Here is a 19,160-nt window from a genome sequence, read left to right as displayed (position 1 = left end):
TAGTTCGCGTCTCTGTGTATCCTTAGTTGCTATATCCCCGTGTCCAGTCAATGTCTGTGTCTGCGCTGGTCCCACGTCTCTGTTCCCTCTGTTGCAGTGCGTGCGAGTCTGTGTCTTTAGTTCAGTCTGTGTCATGTTTCCTGTTTTATTTTGAAGGTCCTTGTCTGAGGTTAATGTATCTGGTTTCGCTTCCCCTTGTCTCGTTAGGCCTGATTTGCCCCAGCTGTGTTTCCCTCCTGTTACCCATTCCCTGATTGCTCCCTCTGTGTATTTAAGCCCTGTGTTTCTCTGTGTCTGTGTTGTAATCTACTGTTTAGTTTGCTGTGTGGTTTGGCTGCCTGTGTAAGTTATTTGGATTCTTACGTTTGTTCTGTTTGAGTTCACCATTAAAGCTGTTTCAGTTTACGTTTGTCTCTGGAGTCTGCACCTTGGGTCCTTTTCCTGCCTGCACACAGCCGTCCATAACATGAACAGGTCTTTAAAAATGACATTTGACATGTAGTAAAAACATTTATTTATTATTCAATATAACCTGTAACTCCCAGTCTTTAACCCTTTACAGCCGATTGGAGCGGGCACGCTCCATTTTGCGTAACTATTTTTAAATCCCGGTAGCTCTGCAACCACGTAAGCTAGCGCAATAATTTTTTTTGCATATGAAACCGGAGGAGTTGTACTTACATCTGATGCCATCAGCTTGTCCTAGGTCACAGTTTCCTTCCACATATAGCTTTGCAAAAACTGCATAAAAATCACTTGCAGCAACAAAAACATGATATTCCAGAAACACGCCGATCCGATCAGCTGTTTGTAACACTTCCTACGTCCATCAGCGCGAACTATCACATGACCGCATGACCTGCCCGAAACCGGAAGTGACGTCATTTTGCGGAAATGTAGTTTTTTTACGATCGGGGCCTTATGAGCCTATACTTGTGTTTTAAAAAGTTATGTTTGAGTTTATGACTTTCTGTGTCGTTTCTGGGATGCTTAGGACTCATATTGCACTGCTGGAAATAGTTTATTTTGATGCATATGCTGTTATTTTGCAAATTTGCACTATAATATTTATTTTCGTTTTTCCTGCAGTGTATAAAAATTGGTGTATTTCAAAAATAAAACTATGAAGACACTCAAAATAAATTTCCTGTGGTGGGAAACTAGTTTGTGCAACTTTTTTGTATTTACAGTTTTGAGGGATAAGCCTCTTAAATTTCTCTAACTAGAAATATATGTTAAAAAAACAAAAACGATTTTCAATTTTTTTGTAGTTTATTGCACTTTTTTGCAATTTATGTAATTACTATGCACCTAATGCAGACATATTATTAAAATTTAGGCTGTAATGGTTGTATTGATGTATAGCAACTTGAAATGCTCCCAAAAATGGCTCCACAGCATGTAAAAATATAATATAAGCTCTGGCGGACTTGGTTCTATGGTAGGTCTTAAAGGGTTAATAAGCTTCTTTTGCAATGACATATTATGCCATTAAAATTAATAGTGTGTCTAAAATTTGTTTTTAATGCAAGTGGGAATATCAGAATAGGAATCACAGTGGGACATGAGAGCCTTAAGTTAATCATGAAAGAGCTTATAAAGTATGAGTGGATGGGATGATTGAATTGGAAGCCTGGGGAGCTGAAGTCATAGAATTCACAGTGTGAAATAGACCGCAGAAATACGGCTCTGCTCTCAGTCAGTCTTTTAATCTAAGAATCAGTCTCATGAAAAATTAACAAAAATATACATTTTTGTTTTCACTTCATGTTTACAGTAAACAATTAAGAGAGAATATAGTAAAACAGTGACCTTTATATGCTATGACATTTTGAGGTGTTGAAAGTTTCCATCTGATCTGTAGAAAACTGTGTGCTGTCTGAGGTCTGATTGTGTAGCTATCATCAAGAAAATCTGCCTATTTTGGAAAAGTCTATATACTATAAATAAACATTGCTTATATATGAATGTATGTTGCTTGCCTGCTTGGTAAAGTTTTCTTTAAACGGTGGCTTTTAATACACTCTATAATCTCCTGATAGAGCTGCTGACCTCATCGCACTGCACTTTCTAGTACAGCGTGTAGGTGAATCAGTCTTTCTACCAGTTTCTCTTCTTTTTTTAGATTTTCACTCAGTAAATTATAGTATTTGTTTAAGCCTGACAAACTGCAGCTTGCCAGAACATCCCTAACAGGAAACGGCTTGTTCACACATGACATTAATCAAGGGCAAGTGGATTTCATTTCTGGTGTGATTTATTCAAAAGATTTGTGGAATATATTTAGTAGATCAGATCAGGCTGCTAAAGTTTGCTGAAGAAATTAGATTAAAATGGTGTCACCCTGACTGTACCTTGATATCTCTTTTCAACGTACCCAGTTGAACAACAAGCAGAAATCCAATTATAAGTCTGTGATCCATCAAATGGTCTAAGTAAATTAATCAAAGGTTTGAGCCATCTTAACTATTCTTGCATTTGAGCATCATCTATCTCAGATGTAATGTTATCTTTTTGAACTGTCTGAACTAGTCAGGATATTTGAATCCCAATCCCACTAGTGTAATTCCCACTGTAGACGATGCTATTCAATTATACCTGACAGCAAATGTCAACTCAGCAGAGTAATGATACACTATCACAGAGGATGGATTGTATTCAAACCGCAATCATAGCCACGTTTCCATTGCTGTACTAATATGTTAGCAAATTTAGAGTGAACCAGAAGAACCAGCCATCCAACAATTGCTTGACTGGAACCCACAAATGAAAGCAAGGAAGAGGATGCCCTGAGCAGACATGGAGCTGTAGTCTCATGGATAAACTGAAAGTGTCAAAATAACCACTAGACCACAGAAAGTGGACAAATTGTCGAAGGCCTATGATCCTCAAGGGGTAAACAGGCTTAAGCTAAGTAGTTGTGCTAGATTTTTCAAATAATACTACAGATTATTTTTTAAAAAAGAAACCAAAAGAAATGAAATGGAAATACACAAAGACAAATTCATATATAGATACCATTCAGGGATAGAGGGAAGTTGCTTTGAATAGTCTCATTAACAGAGTGGCATCTTAATCTACAAATACTATATAGAAGCACACGCACACATAAAAATATGTAAGCATGTCTACATATAGAATCCATTTACAGATTTTGTTTTTAAGAAGTGGAGATTTTCTGGAGCATTTAGGAGGATTTAAAAACCTTCACCATTACCTTCAGGAACTGAGGTGTATGCATGCGTGTGTATGTGTGGGTTTGTGCATGTGTGTGAATGAACCAGAAAGTTTAGGTGTGACAGTATTTTTAGAGGTCTCTGAAGATGCCTTGAGGATATTTCATGGCTTAACTGATGAATTATTTTCTTCAAGCTTATGTTTGCGTACAGTGCAGAGAAAGCAGAAATCTGCGCGAGAGGGAGTGTTCGCCCGGGGCGCCAAACAGTCTAAGACCGCCACTGCATGAACGGCTGCATTTCCAAAGTTGCAGGTGCATTCAATGCACTCCACACATGACAATCTTTAACTTACTTTAATTTACTTTAGTGCCTTTAATGTAAATATAATTCAAAAGCATTCGAATATTTTTTTTATAGTTTCTTATGAGTTACCTAATGCCTCTGAGTGCTCTACCCTGTTACGTCTTCTCTATTAGTGCCTTTGAACTTCATATCTAATCCACTTACATAATACTCCAAGTTCTCCATTTTTAGTTGGGTGTGGTAAGCTCATCTTATAAAAATGGTTTAGCCATTAGAGCCCCATCTGCCACCCTGTCTACATGCTACAGAGTCACATTTGAGGACATACTGCCTTACTGCATCATTGTCAGAAGTGCGACCTGCAGCACCTCGTGGGACAAAGGGAAAACAATTTAGAAAGCTCTGCTGGATCTGCAAATCTTTGTCAAAGAGTAATATCATCCCAAATCCATCTATGTTCACATATTTTCCACCAATCCACAATCCCCAAACCTGGCTGCTGGCTTGGAAAATAACAAATGGTCATCCCAAAAACACCACCATAAACCCCCTAGATGTTAAAGGAAATGTGTCTAGTTGTGTTACAGCACAGACAGAACGTTTGGAAAGGGAAAATGATTTGTGTATTTTTTTTTCCTAAAGAAAGTCACAATGAATATAATTTGAACATAAAAGCTGTGCTGCGATTTGCACAGTTATCACTTGAAGAGAAAGCTAAAAGCAGCAGAATGACTTTGTTAGTTTTTCTACTCTGCAGACTCTAACCCTATTCAACATAAAATAGTCCAAAATACGCTTCACCTCAAGTAACTATCACACTTTCACCCTATTGAATGACTAATAGCAAGTAATGATACAATATGTAATAGTTAACAGTCACAGAGGGTAATTTTTTTGTACCCAGTTCTTTTACTTGATACTTTGAGTACATTTCCTTGAGAATAAGAATACTGACATTCATTTACCCAGTATTTCAGAGCAGGGCTACAAATGAATACAAATTAAAAGTTTTAATTGGTAAGTATTTCAACCTAAAGAAACTCCATAAAGAAGTGGAGCTATAAACTACAGTAGGCTGTAGGCTTTACTTACCCTTGTATTGAAAATAAAAAACAGCATGAGCAATTTGAAACCTTTCTGCTGTTGTTGGTAGATGTAGTCACTGGGACATCATCGTGATCGTTTCTCATCTTTTATCTTGATGTGTGTGTCAGTTTTGTGAATCCATTCATCAAACGCAGCTTTCTTAACCCAGTGTAGATAAAGAAAGTTGAAATGAAGTGTAGAAATGATAGAAATTCAGTTTCTATCATTATTAAAACGTCTGCTTTTACCTGTAGTCTCCAATCAACCACCTCCTTGAGAAATGATCCCAGTAGAGGAGCTGCTTAATGCAAGTCACAATGCAGCAATTTTGGCTCGGACTGAAGAAGCTGGTCTGTGAATATGAATCAGCAGGAGACTTTAGCTCTTTAAAACCAAATTTACTGTTGATAGTACTCATTCATTTGTTATCCATCAATAGCCATATAACTCCATCATTAAACCCAAACAGATTTCCCATTAAAAGTTCATTATTAATCTTTGCAATTCTGTTTATATTTTTCGCCAGATCTGTTCTTTTGGTACAGAGAGGAATGATTACTGACTTGTTAAAGCTGCCCATTTTAAATTAAAAGCGCGGCAACTGCTACCAATAAAAATAATGTTCAGAAATATTTTAGCAACTTCTGTTGCTTTACTCTTTGGAATTGATATTAATTCTTTGGAGAAGGATAACAATAACATGAACAAATGTGATTCCAAAATATCAGCGAAACTGTATGCAGTCACATTCACCCTTGGCAAAAGGAACCACACTGTACGATAGTATGTAATTAACCGCTTTCATCTGACTATCCCTGCCTGGACCCCTGCTGAACTTTACTGGCAGAAAAAGGAAAGTCTTTGAGATTGTGTTTTGGCTGAACCCTGCCTACTCCTTTCTTGGCTTTGTCTGCTATTGATTTGCACTGCGGCGGCTTTTTATGAGCTCTGCCAACCTGACAAACCATTTCACATTTTGGAATGCGGTAAATGATTGAAATGTTATACAGTCACTGAGAAAATGCTCTTTCCTATTGTTTCCTGTTGCAAACTAAGTTTTAGGAATCTGTGACTGCAGCTTTACAGAGAAAAAAATTCATCTGAGAATGACGTCTTGTCGTATTTGATCAGGAAATTTACGGCGTGCTGCATATCTGACACAACGTACACTGGCCCATGTTTTCTCTTTTTCACTGCCAAGGTATGTTTTGTTCAGTTAAACGTGGTATAGGTAATCCTTTCTGGGTTATCTTTCCAGGACAGACACTCCATAAATGTGTGTCTGTGTGCGTTTGCAATTACACGTTGGAGTTTGGACTGTTTTCTGCTCCCTTTTTTTTTTTTTTTTTTTTTTTTTCTTTGTGTAATTTTTTTTCTGCACAGCCAACATGTTTATGTGTGGCCATATGGGCTCAGATGGTTTGGGTGTGTGTATTCATGTACTCAGGCGTGCCCTTGGAGGAATCCACCCAAGTGTAGGGAAAAAAAGTACGTAGGCCAAAAAAAAATGACAGCAGCCAAAGAAAAGCAGAACTAAATAATTTTTAGCTTTCATCAAGCAGCCATTTGCACTCTGCAGCTTGCAAGAATTCTGGTTACACTTCAAGTGGGATGTCATGGATTTTTGTTTGCCATTGGAGCTCAGTATTTCTGAAAAACAGGGATTTTATATGAAGATTTCTTTCAATTTTAAAGCTACCCTTTGGAACATCTCAGTATTTCTCTCTCGCACTCTCACAGCCACAGTCAAATCTACACACACATGCTCACACAAACATTTACAGGCCCAGGATGGAGTATGAAGAACTGATGTGACAGTAGGATTTATTGCATGTTAATTATTTAAAAGTGTGAGCTCAACATAATGAGAAAAAGACAATGAGACTTAGTGTTACAGTAAAGAAGATGATAAAAATATACCATATAGGAAAAGGGCCTATGGCAGGCAAAAAAGGAGAGAAAAGAGACATGTCATCAAAACTTACGTCAGATATACTGTGTGTGTGTGTGTGTGTGTGTGTGTGTGTGTGTGTGTGTGTGAGTGCGTCTATGTGGTATGGATTGACATTTGACCTGCGCTGTACCTGGGCTCCGGGGACATTTCGACTTTTTGCTGTGTATTCATGTGTCCCCCTAAAACATGACTTGTAAATGCATTTTTAAGTGTCTAAATAATAATTTTTTCTACTTCTTATGAGGTCATTATTTATCTTTTGACCTGTATTTGCTTAAACTGTAGTGTAAATTCATTTATTAAACTATAATTAAAAGATTTTCTGATTTTCTTAAAAGTCCACCTATACCCCTCACCTGATTTTTGTGTATTCCAGTGTATTGCACAGCGACGTTTCGAGTTAGAGTGGATGTGTGTAGGTACTGCAATTTAATACACATTTTCAATACACACGGCCGGAAGTCATTGTGATTGGTAGGCTATATATATAGGCGGTACCTACAGGAAACGGCGCCACAACTTTCGCGCGCGTGCCCTTTAACAAGTGTATGTCGACGGCAATACGAAGACGGATTAAAAACACAAAGGTAAGCCTTTTTTAATGTAAAATGCACCATGACTTTAATACTATATGAAATTATAGGTGCACAGGCCTATATTAAACTGGTTTAATTTATGCTTTATGGACTGTTAGTGAGTCTTTGAAGAAGTAAAACGGCCCCAGCGTTTGTCATTGAGTAAATAAAATAGGGCTGACGACTAACCGCGTCAACGCGATAAAGCGGGCTAACCCGTGTTAGGATTTACTCGGTGTTAAAGCATTATTGTGGCTTAAACGTGTTAATGCCGACATCGCGACTAACGCGATTAACAATTAAACCAGCGCAGTCTGAGTCAAAATCCCTGATGTCGCTGTTAGCTAATTTCGGGCAGTTTGTCCAATGTCTGTCATTCTGCTGACAGCCCTAAAATAAAAGCAAGGGTATAAGTGTATTTAGTCGTGTATTTATTTATATGCCTGAAGAAAAAACTTCTTACAGTTTTGATGCCTAAGCTTTCTCAGTACTTGTATCACTCTCTGCAGTCGCCATTACAGAAATGTCACATGTCGCCATTTTGAGTACTAGGCCTTTAACATTTTAAAAGAAGGCATAAATTAGCACTATGAATAAGTCAGCTGTGTTTATGCTGTAAACTACACTACTGCTAGTTCTGCTACTACTGATGATGATGACAATGATGACGATAATCGTAATACTTTATATGCTTTGGTAATACAGCCAATCGTACAGGAGAACATGCGAAGGAGACGCATTCCTCCACGGGAGGATGCAGTCTGTCATGTTTCTGCTGGAAGGGACAAACTGGGACTTGATATCCACTACATAAATGCCTTCAAAGGTAAGTTGGTCTTTAGTTTGGATTAGATTTGGAGTTTGTCACTTTGTCTTTTGTCACTCACTTGGTATGCCTCTGCAATTCAGGTCGGGGCATTTTCACGACTGTTCCATTCCAAAAAGGAGACTTTCTTTTGGAATACAGAGGTAAACTCATAACAAAAGAAGAATGTGAGCGGAGACACAGAGTTTATCATGACAGCCTGAAGGTGTTCATGTTTGAATTCAAGTTTGATGGAAAACTCTGGTGGTGCGTATTATATCAGTGTAGTTTGATTAAGATTAAATGACACATTGCTTTTGATTTATGAAAAAAAAAGCTTCCTAACTAACTAGTTAAGCTAATACTTTTTTGCCTAACCCCACAGTGTGGATGCATCTCAAGAAGATGGGTCATTAGGCAGACTTGTCAACGACAACCACATCAGTCCAAGTGCTAAGATGAAAATATTAAATATCAATGGAAAGCCCCATCTATGCTTATTTGCAAGCAGAGACATAAGTCCAGGCGAAGAAATAGACTATAATTATGGTGACTCGGATTGGCTCTGGAGATGCAAGGTATTTCTACAATTGTACTTTTTGGAACTGATAAATTGCATACCCTAAGCCATTTTTACATTTGTACCTACTCAAATTGGCTTAACGTGACTTAGGGCATCTAGTTTTTCACTGAAATTGAGTATCACCTACTGTGCCTGGGGTAACTATAGCAATGCAGCCGAGCATCCAGTGATATAAATGCCACAGCAAGCATGGACGTCAAGGTGACAAAATGCCTGCTGCTCAGTCTATACTTTAGTGTTCAATTCAGGGATCACGCTGTTAATTTTGGTCGCTATTTCAAACATTTCAGAGTTTCAAAAATGATGGCTTGGATTTTCACGAAGGAGGCGCACTCATAACTTATCGAGTGACACCATTGACCAGCCACCTGGTGGCATTCAGTCTATGTCAAATTTTCTGATCACTTTGGATCACTTGGAACCTTGGTGCAGTAGTTACTGAAAAACTACATGGTACTATAACCTACTGGAAAAACAGGGGTAGGTACTAATGGAAAACAGGCAATTGTGATGGCTGCCACATCAAAGCCCTCTAAAAGCACTAAAAAAATATCAGCAGGTATGCAGAAATAAAAAATGGCTTTCGGTTTCTAAATTTTAACAGTGATTGATGTTTAATGTGATTCTACACAGCAAAATCTCCAGTGTTAAATTAACACTGGAGAGTGTCTATAAGGGTCCACACCTCTGAGTGTTAAATACAACACTGTTGAGTGTTAAATTAACACTTTTGACAGTGTTATATGTTTAAAAGTAACCTAGTCAGTTTTGAAGATTAACAATGGCTAACACTGAGCAGTGCTGATTTTCTAACACTGGAAAATAACTCAAAATGTTAGAAATATTCCAGTGTTAGAAAATCAGCACTGCTCAGTGTTAGTCTTTGTTAATCTTCAAAACTGACTAGGTTACTTTTAAACATATAACACTGTCAAAAGTGTTAATTCAACACTCAACAGTGTTGTGTGGACCCATATAGACACTCTCTAGTGTTAATTTAACACTGGAGATTTTGCTGTGTAGCCTCTTTAGTTAGATTCATTTTAAATTTTGTCCCTTGAAGATAAATGGGCCCTAGTGACAGTTCGTTGCTGCTACAGGTGATTGTTTTACTCCTTTAGCAATGGCTTAAAAAATAAAGAAATCACACTGACTATTTGTCTCTTAATCATAGGGCCTTAAATTCTCTATACATGACAGTGAATATTTTAAAGACAATAGCTTGAAACTTATCTTTCTCATACAGTTTATTTAATGTTTCAAAAGCCTCTTCAAAAATGCACTGTATATTCATTCTCTATCTGTTACACACGAAGACTGAGACCAGCCAGATTCAGAAGACTGTGAGCTGCCTAAAGCCGCAACCAAACAGCTTTCCAAACAATGATCTGGACCTGAAACATCCAGAGCCTGAAAGGGTAAATATAATCCAGTGTACCACTTAATGAACTAATAATTTAATCTATCATCATTCTTTATGGATGCCGTGTGTGTGTGTGTTTGGCAGTCACCTGGGTGTGATGTGATTTACATGGACCGTGGCTTGTAGGTCCTTTTCATTGTTTCAAAGTGCAAGTCTGGATAACATCTGAGTGTGTGTGTGTGTGTGTGTGTTAACCACCCAAATGTGACTTAGGAGGACCACACTGTTATTGGGGGACTCCGTCAAAGTTTGCTTCATGGTGACATCACTCTGGTTTTAGGAGGGGTCTTCTCGTATGTCTTGACAGTTTGACCTACAGCATGCAGAGCTGACTGCATGTGCTTTGTTTCTATGTTGAAATTTTTTGAAACTCAGGCTTGAACATTAAGATAGATAGTACTATACAACTTCTTAACTTGTTTTAGGCACTTTTTACTGCTGTAATGCATGGGCTCTCTCTGGCTGTGTACTCTGGCTTCTTCCCACAGTCCAAAGATGTAGCTTATGGGGTTAGGTTAACTGGTGATTCAAAACTGCCCTTTGGTGTGAATGCAAATGCTTGTCCTTCCATGTTAGACTGGCGATCTGTCCAGGTTGTACTGCCCTATGGTAGCTGGTATAGGCCCCAAAACTGCTACCCCACAATCCTGATAAGGATAAGTGGAAGAGGATGGATGATTGCAAAGGAATCAGTTGTTAATTATTGTAGCCAGTATTTTTTTCAGAAGAAAACATTTCTTGAGTGGAAAGCCCCCCCCCCCCCCCCCCCCCCCCCACACACACACACACACACACATGCAAATTAAAGACAGAAGCACAGGACTGCCCAGTACAGTTGCAAGAAGAGCACTTGGTCTAATCTTTGTGCCATCTTTTCTTTGTTGCAGGATCTTGATGAAGAAATGCCTCAGCAAGGCTCAGAAGCCATGCATTCTTCTTCAGTGCAAGATTTTGAAGAGGTAACATTGACCTAGGACAGATTTTAATGAATGTTTCTCATGCACGATGTGTACCTTACGCTATTTGCCGATAGTGAAATGGTCTATTCATCCTCTTGAGTGATGCATTTTTAGTAACTGTCAGATTACTGTTCTTTTGTCTTCATTCTCTATCTGTTACACACGAAGACTGAGACCAGCCAGATTCAGAAGACTGTGAGCTGCCTAAAGCCGCAACCAAACAGCTTTCCAAACAATGATCTGGACCTGAAACATCCAGAGCCTGAAAGGGTAAATATAATCCAGTGTACCACTTAATGAACTAATAATTTAATCTATCATCATTCTTTATGGATGCTGTGTGTGTGTTTGTGTTTGGCAGTCACCTGGGTGTGATGTGATTTACATGGACTGTGGCTTGTAGGTCCTTTTCATTGTTTCAAAGTGCAAGTCTGGATAACATCTGAGTGTGTGTGTGTGTGTTAACCACCCAAATGTGACTTAGGAGGACCACACTGTTATTGGGAGACTCCGTCAAAGTTTGCTTCATGGTGACATCACTCTGGTTTTAGGAGGGGTCTTCTCGTATTTCTTGACAGTTTGACCTACAGCATGCAGAACTGACTACATGTGCTTTGTTTCTATGTGGTTTGAAACTCAGGCTTGAACATTAAGATAGATAGTACTATACAACTTAACTTGTTTTAGGCACTTTTTACTGCTGGTAGTGCATGGGCTCTCTCGCTGTGTACTCTGGCTTCTTCCCACAGTCCAAAGATGTAGCTTATGGGGTTAGGTTAACTGGTGATTCAAAACTGCCCTTTGGTGTGAATGCAAATGCTTGTCCTTCCATGTTAGACTGGTGATCTGTCCAGGTTGTACTGCCCTATGGTAGCTGGTATAGGCCCCAAAACTGCTACCCCACAATCCTGATAAGGATAAGTGGAAGAGGATGGATGATTGCAAAGGAATCAGTTGTTAACTATTGTAGCCAGTATTTTTTTCAGAAGAAAACATTTCTTGAGTGGAAAGCCCCCCCCCCACACACACACACACATGCAAATTAAAGACAGAAGCACAGGACTGCCCAGTACAGTTGCAAGAAGAGCACTTGGTCTAATCTTTGTGCCATCTTTTCTTTGTTGCAGGATCTTGATGAAGAAATGCCTCAGCAAGGCTCAGAAGCCATGCATTCTTCTTCAGTGCAAGATTTTGAAGAGGTAACATTGACCTAGGACAGATTTTAATGAATGTTTCTCATGCACGATGTGTACCTTACGCTATTTGCCGATAGTGAAATGGTCTATTCATCCTCTTGAGTGATGCATTTTTAGTAACTGTCAGATTACTGTTCTTTTGTCTTCATTCTCTATCTGTTACACACGAAGACTGAGACCAGCCAGATTCAGAAGACTGTGAGCTGCCTAAAGCCGCAACCAAACAGCTTTCCAAACAATGATCTGGACCTGAAACATCCAGAGCCTGAAAGGGTAAATATAATCCAGTGTACCACTTAATGAACTAATAATTTAATCTATCATCATTCTTTATGGATGCTGTGTGTGTGTGTGTTTGGCAGTCACCTGGGTGTGATGTGATTTACATGGACGAAGTTTATTAGTTGATATCTGCAACTGAATTGAAAACACACCTTTCCAACTGTCCAAAACAAATAAATGTTGCAATATTTTGCTAACAGTGTCACAATCATCGTCTGGTGTGCACAACAATATCATCTTTGGACAAGTGCATTCAGTGTGTGGGACCGGTTTCCTCCCTCAAGTGGCTTGGCTTTAAGTGCAAAGGTGAGACATTTAGTGAATAGGTACAGTGTATAGTAAAAAGCATTAATAGAGTTCAACAAGTTAAGACGTGCTGAAATGAACACTGCTCCCTTTTTAATTAATGGGTGGTCACGTCTAATTAAAGAAATGCAGTATTACCTCATTGGTGCAGGACCTTGTAAAAATGGTATACTTGGGATTGTCCTCAATTCCCCATTCCATAACATAAACTGCTCAAAATAATAAAGGGAACACTTAAACAATGCGATGTTACTCCAAGTCAGTCACACTTCTGTGAAATCAAACTGTTCACTTAGGAAGTAACACTGACAACCAGTTTCACATGCTGTTTTGCAAATAGAGTAGACAACAAGTGGAAATTATAGTCAATTCACCATAATAAAGGACTGGTTCTGCAGGTGGTGACCACAGACCACTTCTCAGCACCTATGCTTTCTGGCTGATGTTATGGTCACTTTTGAATGCTGGCGGTGATTTCATTTTAGTGGTAGCATGAGACAGTCTACAACCCACACAAGGGGCTCAGGTAGTGCAGCTCATCTAGCGTAGCACATCAATGTGAGCTGTGGCAAGAAGGTTTGCTGTGTCTGTTAGTGTAGTGTCCAGAGCATGGAGGTGCTACCTGGATGTGGAGTAGGCCATAGGAGGGCAACAACCCAGCAGCAGGACCGCTACCTCCACCTTTGTGCAAGGAGGAACAAGAGGAGCCCTGCAAAATGACCTCAAACAGGCCACAAATGTGCATCTGTCTGCTCAAATGGTCAGAAACTGACTTCATGAGGGTGACTTGAGGGTCCAGCATCCACAGGTGGGGATTGAGCTTGCAGTCCAACACCATGCAGGATGTTTGGCATTTGCCAGAAAACACAAAGTTTGGCAACTTCAGCACGGGCACCCTATGCTCCTCACAGCTGAAAGGAGGTTCAAACTGAGCACGTGACAGTCTGGAGATGCCGTGGGGAATGTTCTGCTGCCTGCAACATCCTCCAGCATGATCATATTGGCAGTGGGTCAGTAATGGTGAGGGGTGGCATTTCTGTGCCTGCCAGAGAGCCTGACTGTCATTGGGTAACAAGATGAGGTCCTCGGACCCTTTGTGAGACCACATGCTGGTGCATTTGGCCCTGGGGTCCACCTAATGCGAGACGACACTGGGCCTCATGTGGCTGGAGTATGTCAGCAGTTCCTCCATGACAAAGGCATTGATGCTATGGACTGGCCCGCCTGTTCCCCAGACCTGAATCCAATTGAGCACATCTGGGACATCATGTCTCACTCCATCCACCACAAACTGTCCAGGGGTTGGCAGATGCTTTAGTCCAGGTCTTGGAGGAGATCCTTCAGGAGACCATCCGCCACCTCATCCCGAGCATGCCCAGGCATTGTAGGGAAGTCGTACAGGCATCTGGAGGCCACACACATTCAACTACACACTTTCATGCCACTCAACTACCTAAAGAACAAAGTATTTAATAAGAATAATTCCTTCATTCACATCTGGGATGTCCTTTTTTGGGGGGGGGGGGAGGGGGATTAGCAGTGTATGTGTAGTCATTAAAATATCCTTAATGTGAACAGTTTTGTTTTTTTTTGTTTTTTCAGCATTTGACATTACTGCAATGCTTTGACAAAAAACTACTTCACTTAAATAGAACTGCAAAGCTAAATTAAGTCTATCAAAATGTGTTTCAGTTTGTTTAGGGGTCTGGCACAAATCTTGCCTTGCAAAATTGGCAAATCAGAATTGCCACCAGTCAACACAGGTGTGTATCCCATTCATATTTGGCTTGACTTTTTTTCAGTTTATTTTTTACCTGTCTAAAGTATTGATCAATTAAAAAAACTTTTGTTCTTACATTCCAGAAAGAAGAAATTTCTGAATATTCAGGGGAGGATGGATTGCCACATTCAGTTCTGGATCAAATATCAAGCGATGATGATGGCAACCACAGCATATCAGAAGAAGAATATGTGCCAGATTCAGAGTCATATGATGAAGATTCAGATGACGACATCTCATTATTGCCAAGCACATCAAAAGGTCTGCTATGCCAAGATGACATCTCCAAAGCGCATGAACAATCAGATTCAACGAATTTAATCCACAACTTGACAAAGGACAAGCCACAAGATAAAAGTGAGCTTTGCGAAACTGAATCAGAAAAAATGACTTTAAGTAAAAGAAATTACTGCTATTTTTGTGGCAAACCACAAGCTAAAATTTCCCGCCACCTGAAAACGCACAAAACGGCTCCTGATGTTGTGCATGCATTTTCCCTGCCTAGAGACTCAAACGAGCGTAAAAGTCTGTTAGAGAAATTGAGAAATAAGGGAAATTTTAAGCATAATGCTGCAGTTTTGCATGGTGGAGTGGGACCACTGAAAGTGAAGAGAAGACCCAAGATTAAAGCAGTAGAGGGAAAGTTTGCTCATTGCTTTTATTGTCAAGGGATGTATGTTCGCAAGGATCTTTGGAGACATGTCCGCAGATGTCCTAACAAACCAAAAGATGACACGGATAAAGAACCTGGAAGAACCAAAGTACTCGGCCTGGCTTTAACTCTGGAGTCTCAGTGTTATCCGCAGGTGTCAAGTGGAGTCTGGAAGGTTCTTGCTGTTATGAAACAAGATGAGATTGCCTCAGCTGTGCGAAATGACTTTACTGTTATTCAGTTTGCCCAGTCCCTCTACAATAAACATGGACAAGACCCTACAAAGTATGATTATATACGACAGAAGCTTCGTGAAGCGGGACGTTTGTTGTTGTGTCTGCGCACAGAATTCTCAGTGCATAACATGGAAGAAGCTATTAAGCCTGCTAATTTCCAGAGAGTTGTGCAAGCAGTAAAGAAAGTTTCAGGTTTTGATGAAGAGACACTGTCATACAAAACTCCAAGCCTTGCGCTGAAACTGGGACATACACTGCATAAAATGTCTGACATTATCCATTGTCGTGCCCTCATGACAGAGGATGAAGCCCTAATCAAGTCCACTGATGCGTTCAAGAAGTTGTATGTCTCCAAATGGTCTGAGATGGTGTCTCACCGTGCCTTGAACACATTGAGTGAGGCAAAGTTTAACAAGCCATCAACATTGCCCTTTACAGAAGATGTTCGGATTCTCCATCACTACCTTCAAAAATCTGCAGAAAGTGCCTTTTGCAGCTTGGAGAACGAAGCCACAGCTCAGAATTATGCCCAACTTGCACAAGTTACACTCTCACAAATCATTGTGTTCAACCGAAGACGTTCTGGAGAGGTTTCAAAGATGCGCCTCAAAAGTTTTCTTGAAAGAGACAAAACAGCACTCCACACAGATGTTGCCATGGGGCTCTCAGAAATGGAACAGAGACTCTGTAACTATTTCTGTAGAATAGAAATAATGGGAAAAAGGGACAGAAATGTTCCAGTTCTGCTAACACCAAGCATGCTGGATGCTCTGTCACTACTGGTTAGTAGGAGGCCTGACTGTGGTATTTGTGCCACTAATATCTACCTCTTTGCAAGACCCCGATCAATGAGTCATTACAGAGGAATGGACTCCTTGCGTGTTCATGCACACCAGTGTGGAGCAAAGCAGCCTGAGTATCTAAGATCGACACAGCTCAGAAAACATGTTGCCACACTCTCACAAGTCCTTAATTTGAAAAACAACGAACTTGATCAGGTTGCAGATTTCCTGGGTCATGATATCCGCGTTCACCGCGAATTCTACAGATTACCAGTTCCCACAACACAGCTGGCCAAGATTTCCAAACTGCTTTTAACACTGGAAAAAGGACAACTTTCCCAGATCCAGGGGAAATCACTGGATGAGATCAAAATAGAAGGTTTGTATTGAAAGGAGCAAATATTAGGGCAGTAGTTGAATATTATGCTTTATCAACCGAATTAAAACCTAAAAGCACAGACCATTCTGTTAAATGTCCATGATTTAAGGTTCTTGAAGTCTATTGTTTCATCACTTTGCAACATTTGGCAAACTGCAGAGTGGTGGCCTTAAATAGTAAAACTATGTACTATAATTTCCAGTATTTGTTCTGTATTTTGTCATATCTCGTTGTTAATGTGAGGTTTTTGGGGGGTTTGTGTTTGGTTTTTTGGGGGGGTTTTCCCACAATTTCTCAGATGAAATTGCATTAAGTGATGCTGAAACAAAGGACAGTGAGAGTGAATCAGATGATGATGACACAGCACTCACAATGTTGGCGTGTGGCACCAGTGAGCCTGTACATGCAGTAGCTGATTCCACAAACACAGCGCAGCTCCAAGACACTGTAGATTGTGGTAAGTTACCACTAGCTTGGTTTCTGTGGATAAAATGTTTGTTACAAATATTAAAACTTAATCAAATTGTGTAATCAGCAGATGAAGGACCACTCACAATGCCTGCAGCAAGTGAGACTGCTGCTCCCTCTGAAGGTAAGGGGTGCAGTTGGTTCTCTAAGCTTATTATTGTTTCATCACTTTGCAACATATGGCAAACTGCAGAGTGGTGGCAAAAAGTCACTTGGATGAGTGACAAAATGTTTCTCCCACTGAAAACGCTACGTCCAGATTAACAGAATCAACGTTTTGGGATTTACTTACCTGGATGATTGAGCATGCATCAAGAGACTTTTATTCAACTTTTTATTCAGTCTTTTATTCACAGCGGAACACTAAATGTCTCATTTTAGAAATTTGATAAATTTTCAAAGAGAATTTTAGCTCGTTTTGATATTGATGGTAGCAACACATTTCAGAAGTTAGTACAGGGTAGCATCCATTCTTTTAACCACCAAATGTTTTTTGTTTTTTTTGTTTGGTTTTTTGTTTGTTTTAACTACTACTACTTTATATATCTTCCAGAGAAAAATGCTGCTCAATCCCACAATTCCCGAAGAGCTCCCAAAAACATGTGGTCCAAGGCTGAGGTTGCTGCAGTGATGAGGCATTTTAAAGACCACATAAACGAAGGGAAACTAGCCACCAAAAATGAATGCAGTCATTGCAAATTGGTAGAAGATCCGGTGTTGGCAGGAAGAACAGTTCAAAACATAAGAGATTTTGTAAGAAACAGAGGATTAACTGCAAAAAGGCAGAAAAAAATGAACTAAAATAACTGTTTAGAGAGCTGTGGTTTTACATCTTGGTCAGATTGCCAATTGTTGTTAACACTGATGTTCTGTTTAAAGAAAAAAAAGTTCTTGTTAAATACAGAAGTAGTTTGTATTTCATAATTTTTACATTTAATTTATTTAGGGTTTTTTTTGACGGGTTATATTTAAAATAAAAAATTATAAATGCATATTTTCTCCCCTTAATATTTACCTTTAAACTATTAAAATTCATTTTAAATGTTTTTAATTTTTCTGTTTTCTATATTTTTATATTTCTGTGGGAAGCGTGGGCATTTTTGTCCATAGATTTCTTTTTTTATTTATGGTTAAAATTAATGTTCAGATCCAAGAACACTAATAAAATGATGTTCCAGTAATCCTGTGTCCTGTCAGATGTGTATTCATGGTAATGATGAGCTATTTACATATTACATCATTGTCCCTTTAAAGACCCAATATTGTTTTTTTTGGACCTCATAAAACACATTGTTGTCAAGTGGACAATGTCTCCAGAAAACACAATAGAGTCTGGTTGGTGTGTATCTAGACTTCTATAGGGAGTGTATGAGGTCTGAAGTGACCCAAATTTTTTTCAGATTTTTTCGAACACTTTAACCTCGCTCCCTTGGCTCTAAGTCCTTTCAAAAGGGTAGTCCACTTAAACCACCACCGGGCGGATTGACGTAGTATAGTCCCGCCATACCACATAGACCCGTATGTGTGTGTGTGTGTGTGTGTGTGTGTGTTTTGGCTGGTGGAAGTACGTTCCCTAATAACTCTATAAATCTATATTTGGCTAAAGTTTTCTGAATAAAACGTAAATCTTTTTTTCTCTGAAAAGAAGCAGTACATTATTAATATTGATTTCCAGCTCACAATATTCAATACAGCAGACTGCAGAATGAAGTGAGTTCATGAGAACGAGAATGGTTTGGGCACGCTATGGGTTCATGTGCTGACTGTGATGATAACAGAAAGTGATTTGGAGGTGTGGTGTTGTACTGCTGAGAAGGTTTGATAGAGAGAAGGCTAAAGAACGGGAAGCACGAAACCAACAACTCTGTAGGTCTCGTGGGTAATTCAAAATAGATTATAATTATGAGAAATGTCTTCAGACAAACACGCTCTCGTCTTCCTCGTAGATACACTTACCACAAATGCTTCCTTATAATGTGCTTCTGAAAGCTCAAGTGGTGTAACTGAACTACATGAGGAGAAGAAGCCTTACTTATTCATGGCAGCCAAATATAGAGTTATTGGGGAACATACTTCCACCAGCCAAAACATTGAAGCCACATAGCTCCTCTACAAGCAACCAACACAGCTCTGAAGTGCACAGACACAGCTAATCTGTACAAAGCAGCTTCTTTGACATTTTAGGTTAATTGCTTATTCAAGATGGACCATA

At 39.4% G+C, this 19,160-nt stretch overlaps 2 protein-coding genes across 4 annotated transcripts; both read left to right on the top strand.

The window, feature by feature from the left end:
• Positions 1 to 6,573: 6,573 nt before the first annotated feature.
• Positions 6,574 to 9,117, top strand: LOC146551908 (histone-lysine N-methyltransferase set-1-like). The gene is made up of 5 exons (XM_085257052.1): positions 6,574 to 7,109; positions 7,803 to 7,923; positions 8,007 to 8,169; positions 8,288 to 8,480; positions 8,776 to 9,117. Exons 1-5 carry the CDS (start codon positions 7,071 to 7,073, stop codon positions 8,884 to 8,886), a joined length of 627 nt encoding a protein of 208 aa, XP_085113178.1. The 5' UTR covers positions 6,574 to 7,070; the 3' UTR covers positions 8,887 to 9,117.
• A 3,135-nt stretch (positions 9,118 to 12,252) lies between these two features.
• Positions 12,253 to 18,297, top strand: LOC146551907 (uncharacterized). Of its 3 annotated transcripts, none has more exons than XM_085257722.1 (7): positions 12,253 to 12,336; positions 12,546 to 12,651; positions 14,344 to 14,414; positions 14,515 to 16,480; positions 16,779 to 16,937; positions 17,019 to 17,072; positions 17,502 to 18,297. In XM_085257722.1, the coding sequence occupies exons 4-7, from the start codon at positions 14,818 to 14,820 to the stop codon at positions 17,747 to 17,749; spliced, it is 2,124 nt and encodes a 707-aa protein (XP_085113848.1). In that variant the 5' UTR covers positions 12,253 to 12,336; positions 12,546 to 12,651; positions 14,344 to 14,414; positions 14,515 to 14,817; the 3' UTR covers positions 17,750 to 18,297. The 3 variants fall into 3 exon arrangements, with proteins under 3 accessions (XP_085113848.1, XP_085113847.1, XP_085113846.1); XM_085257721.1 differs by having other exon boundaries at positions 12,254 to 12,336; positions 14,353 to 14,414; positions 17,016 to 17,072; XM_085257720.1 differs by having other exon boundaries at positions 12,254 to 12,336; positions 17,016 to 17,072.
• The last annotated feature ends 863 nt before the right edge of the window (positions 18,298 to 19,160 follow it).

The sequence above is a fragment of the Mchenga conophoros genome, linkage group LG19 (genome assembly GCF_057382185.1).
Source record: "Mchenga conophoros isolate Kocher_MC1m ecotype Shallow Benthic linkage group LG19, M_conophoros_male_GT1.1, whole genome shotgun sequence".
NCBI classification, from domain to species: Eukaryota; Metazoa; Chordata; class Actinopteri; order Cichliformes; family Cichlidae; genus Mchenga; species Mchenga conophoros.
The sequence above is the reverse complement of the archived record's forward strand: the minus strand, read 5'-3'. Positions and strand labels throughout refer to the sequence as shown.

Coding starts and splice junctions, on each gene's coding strand:
- LOC146551908 (XM_085257052.1), top strand. CDS start 7,071: ATGTCGACGGCAATACGAAGACGGATTAAAAACACAAAG. Junction 7,110..7,802: donor GACGGATTAAAAACACAAAG/GTAAGCCTTTTT, acceptor TTGGTAATACAG/CCAATCGTACAGGAGAACAT. Junction 8,481..8,775: donor ATTGGCTCTGGAGATGCAAG/GTATTTCTACAA, acceptor CAAACATTTCAG/AGTTTCAAAAATGATGGCTT.
- LOC146551907 (XM_085257721.1), top strand. CDS start 14,818: ATGACTTTAAGTAAAAGAAATTACTGCTATTTTTGTGGCAAACCACAA. Junction 16,481..16,778: donor GGATGAGATCAAAATAGAAG/GTTTGTATTGAA, acceptor ACAATTTCTCAG/ATGAAATTGCATTAAGTGAT. Junction 17,073..17,501: donor GACTGCTGCTCCCTCTGAAG/GTAAGGGGTGCA, acceptor TATATCTTCCAG/AGAAAAATGCTGCTCAATCC.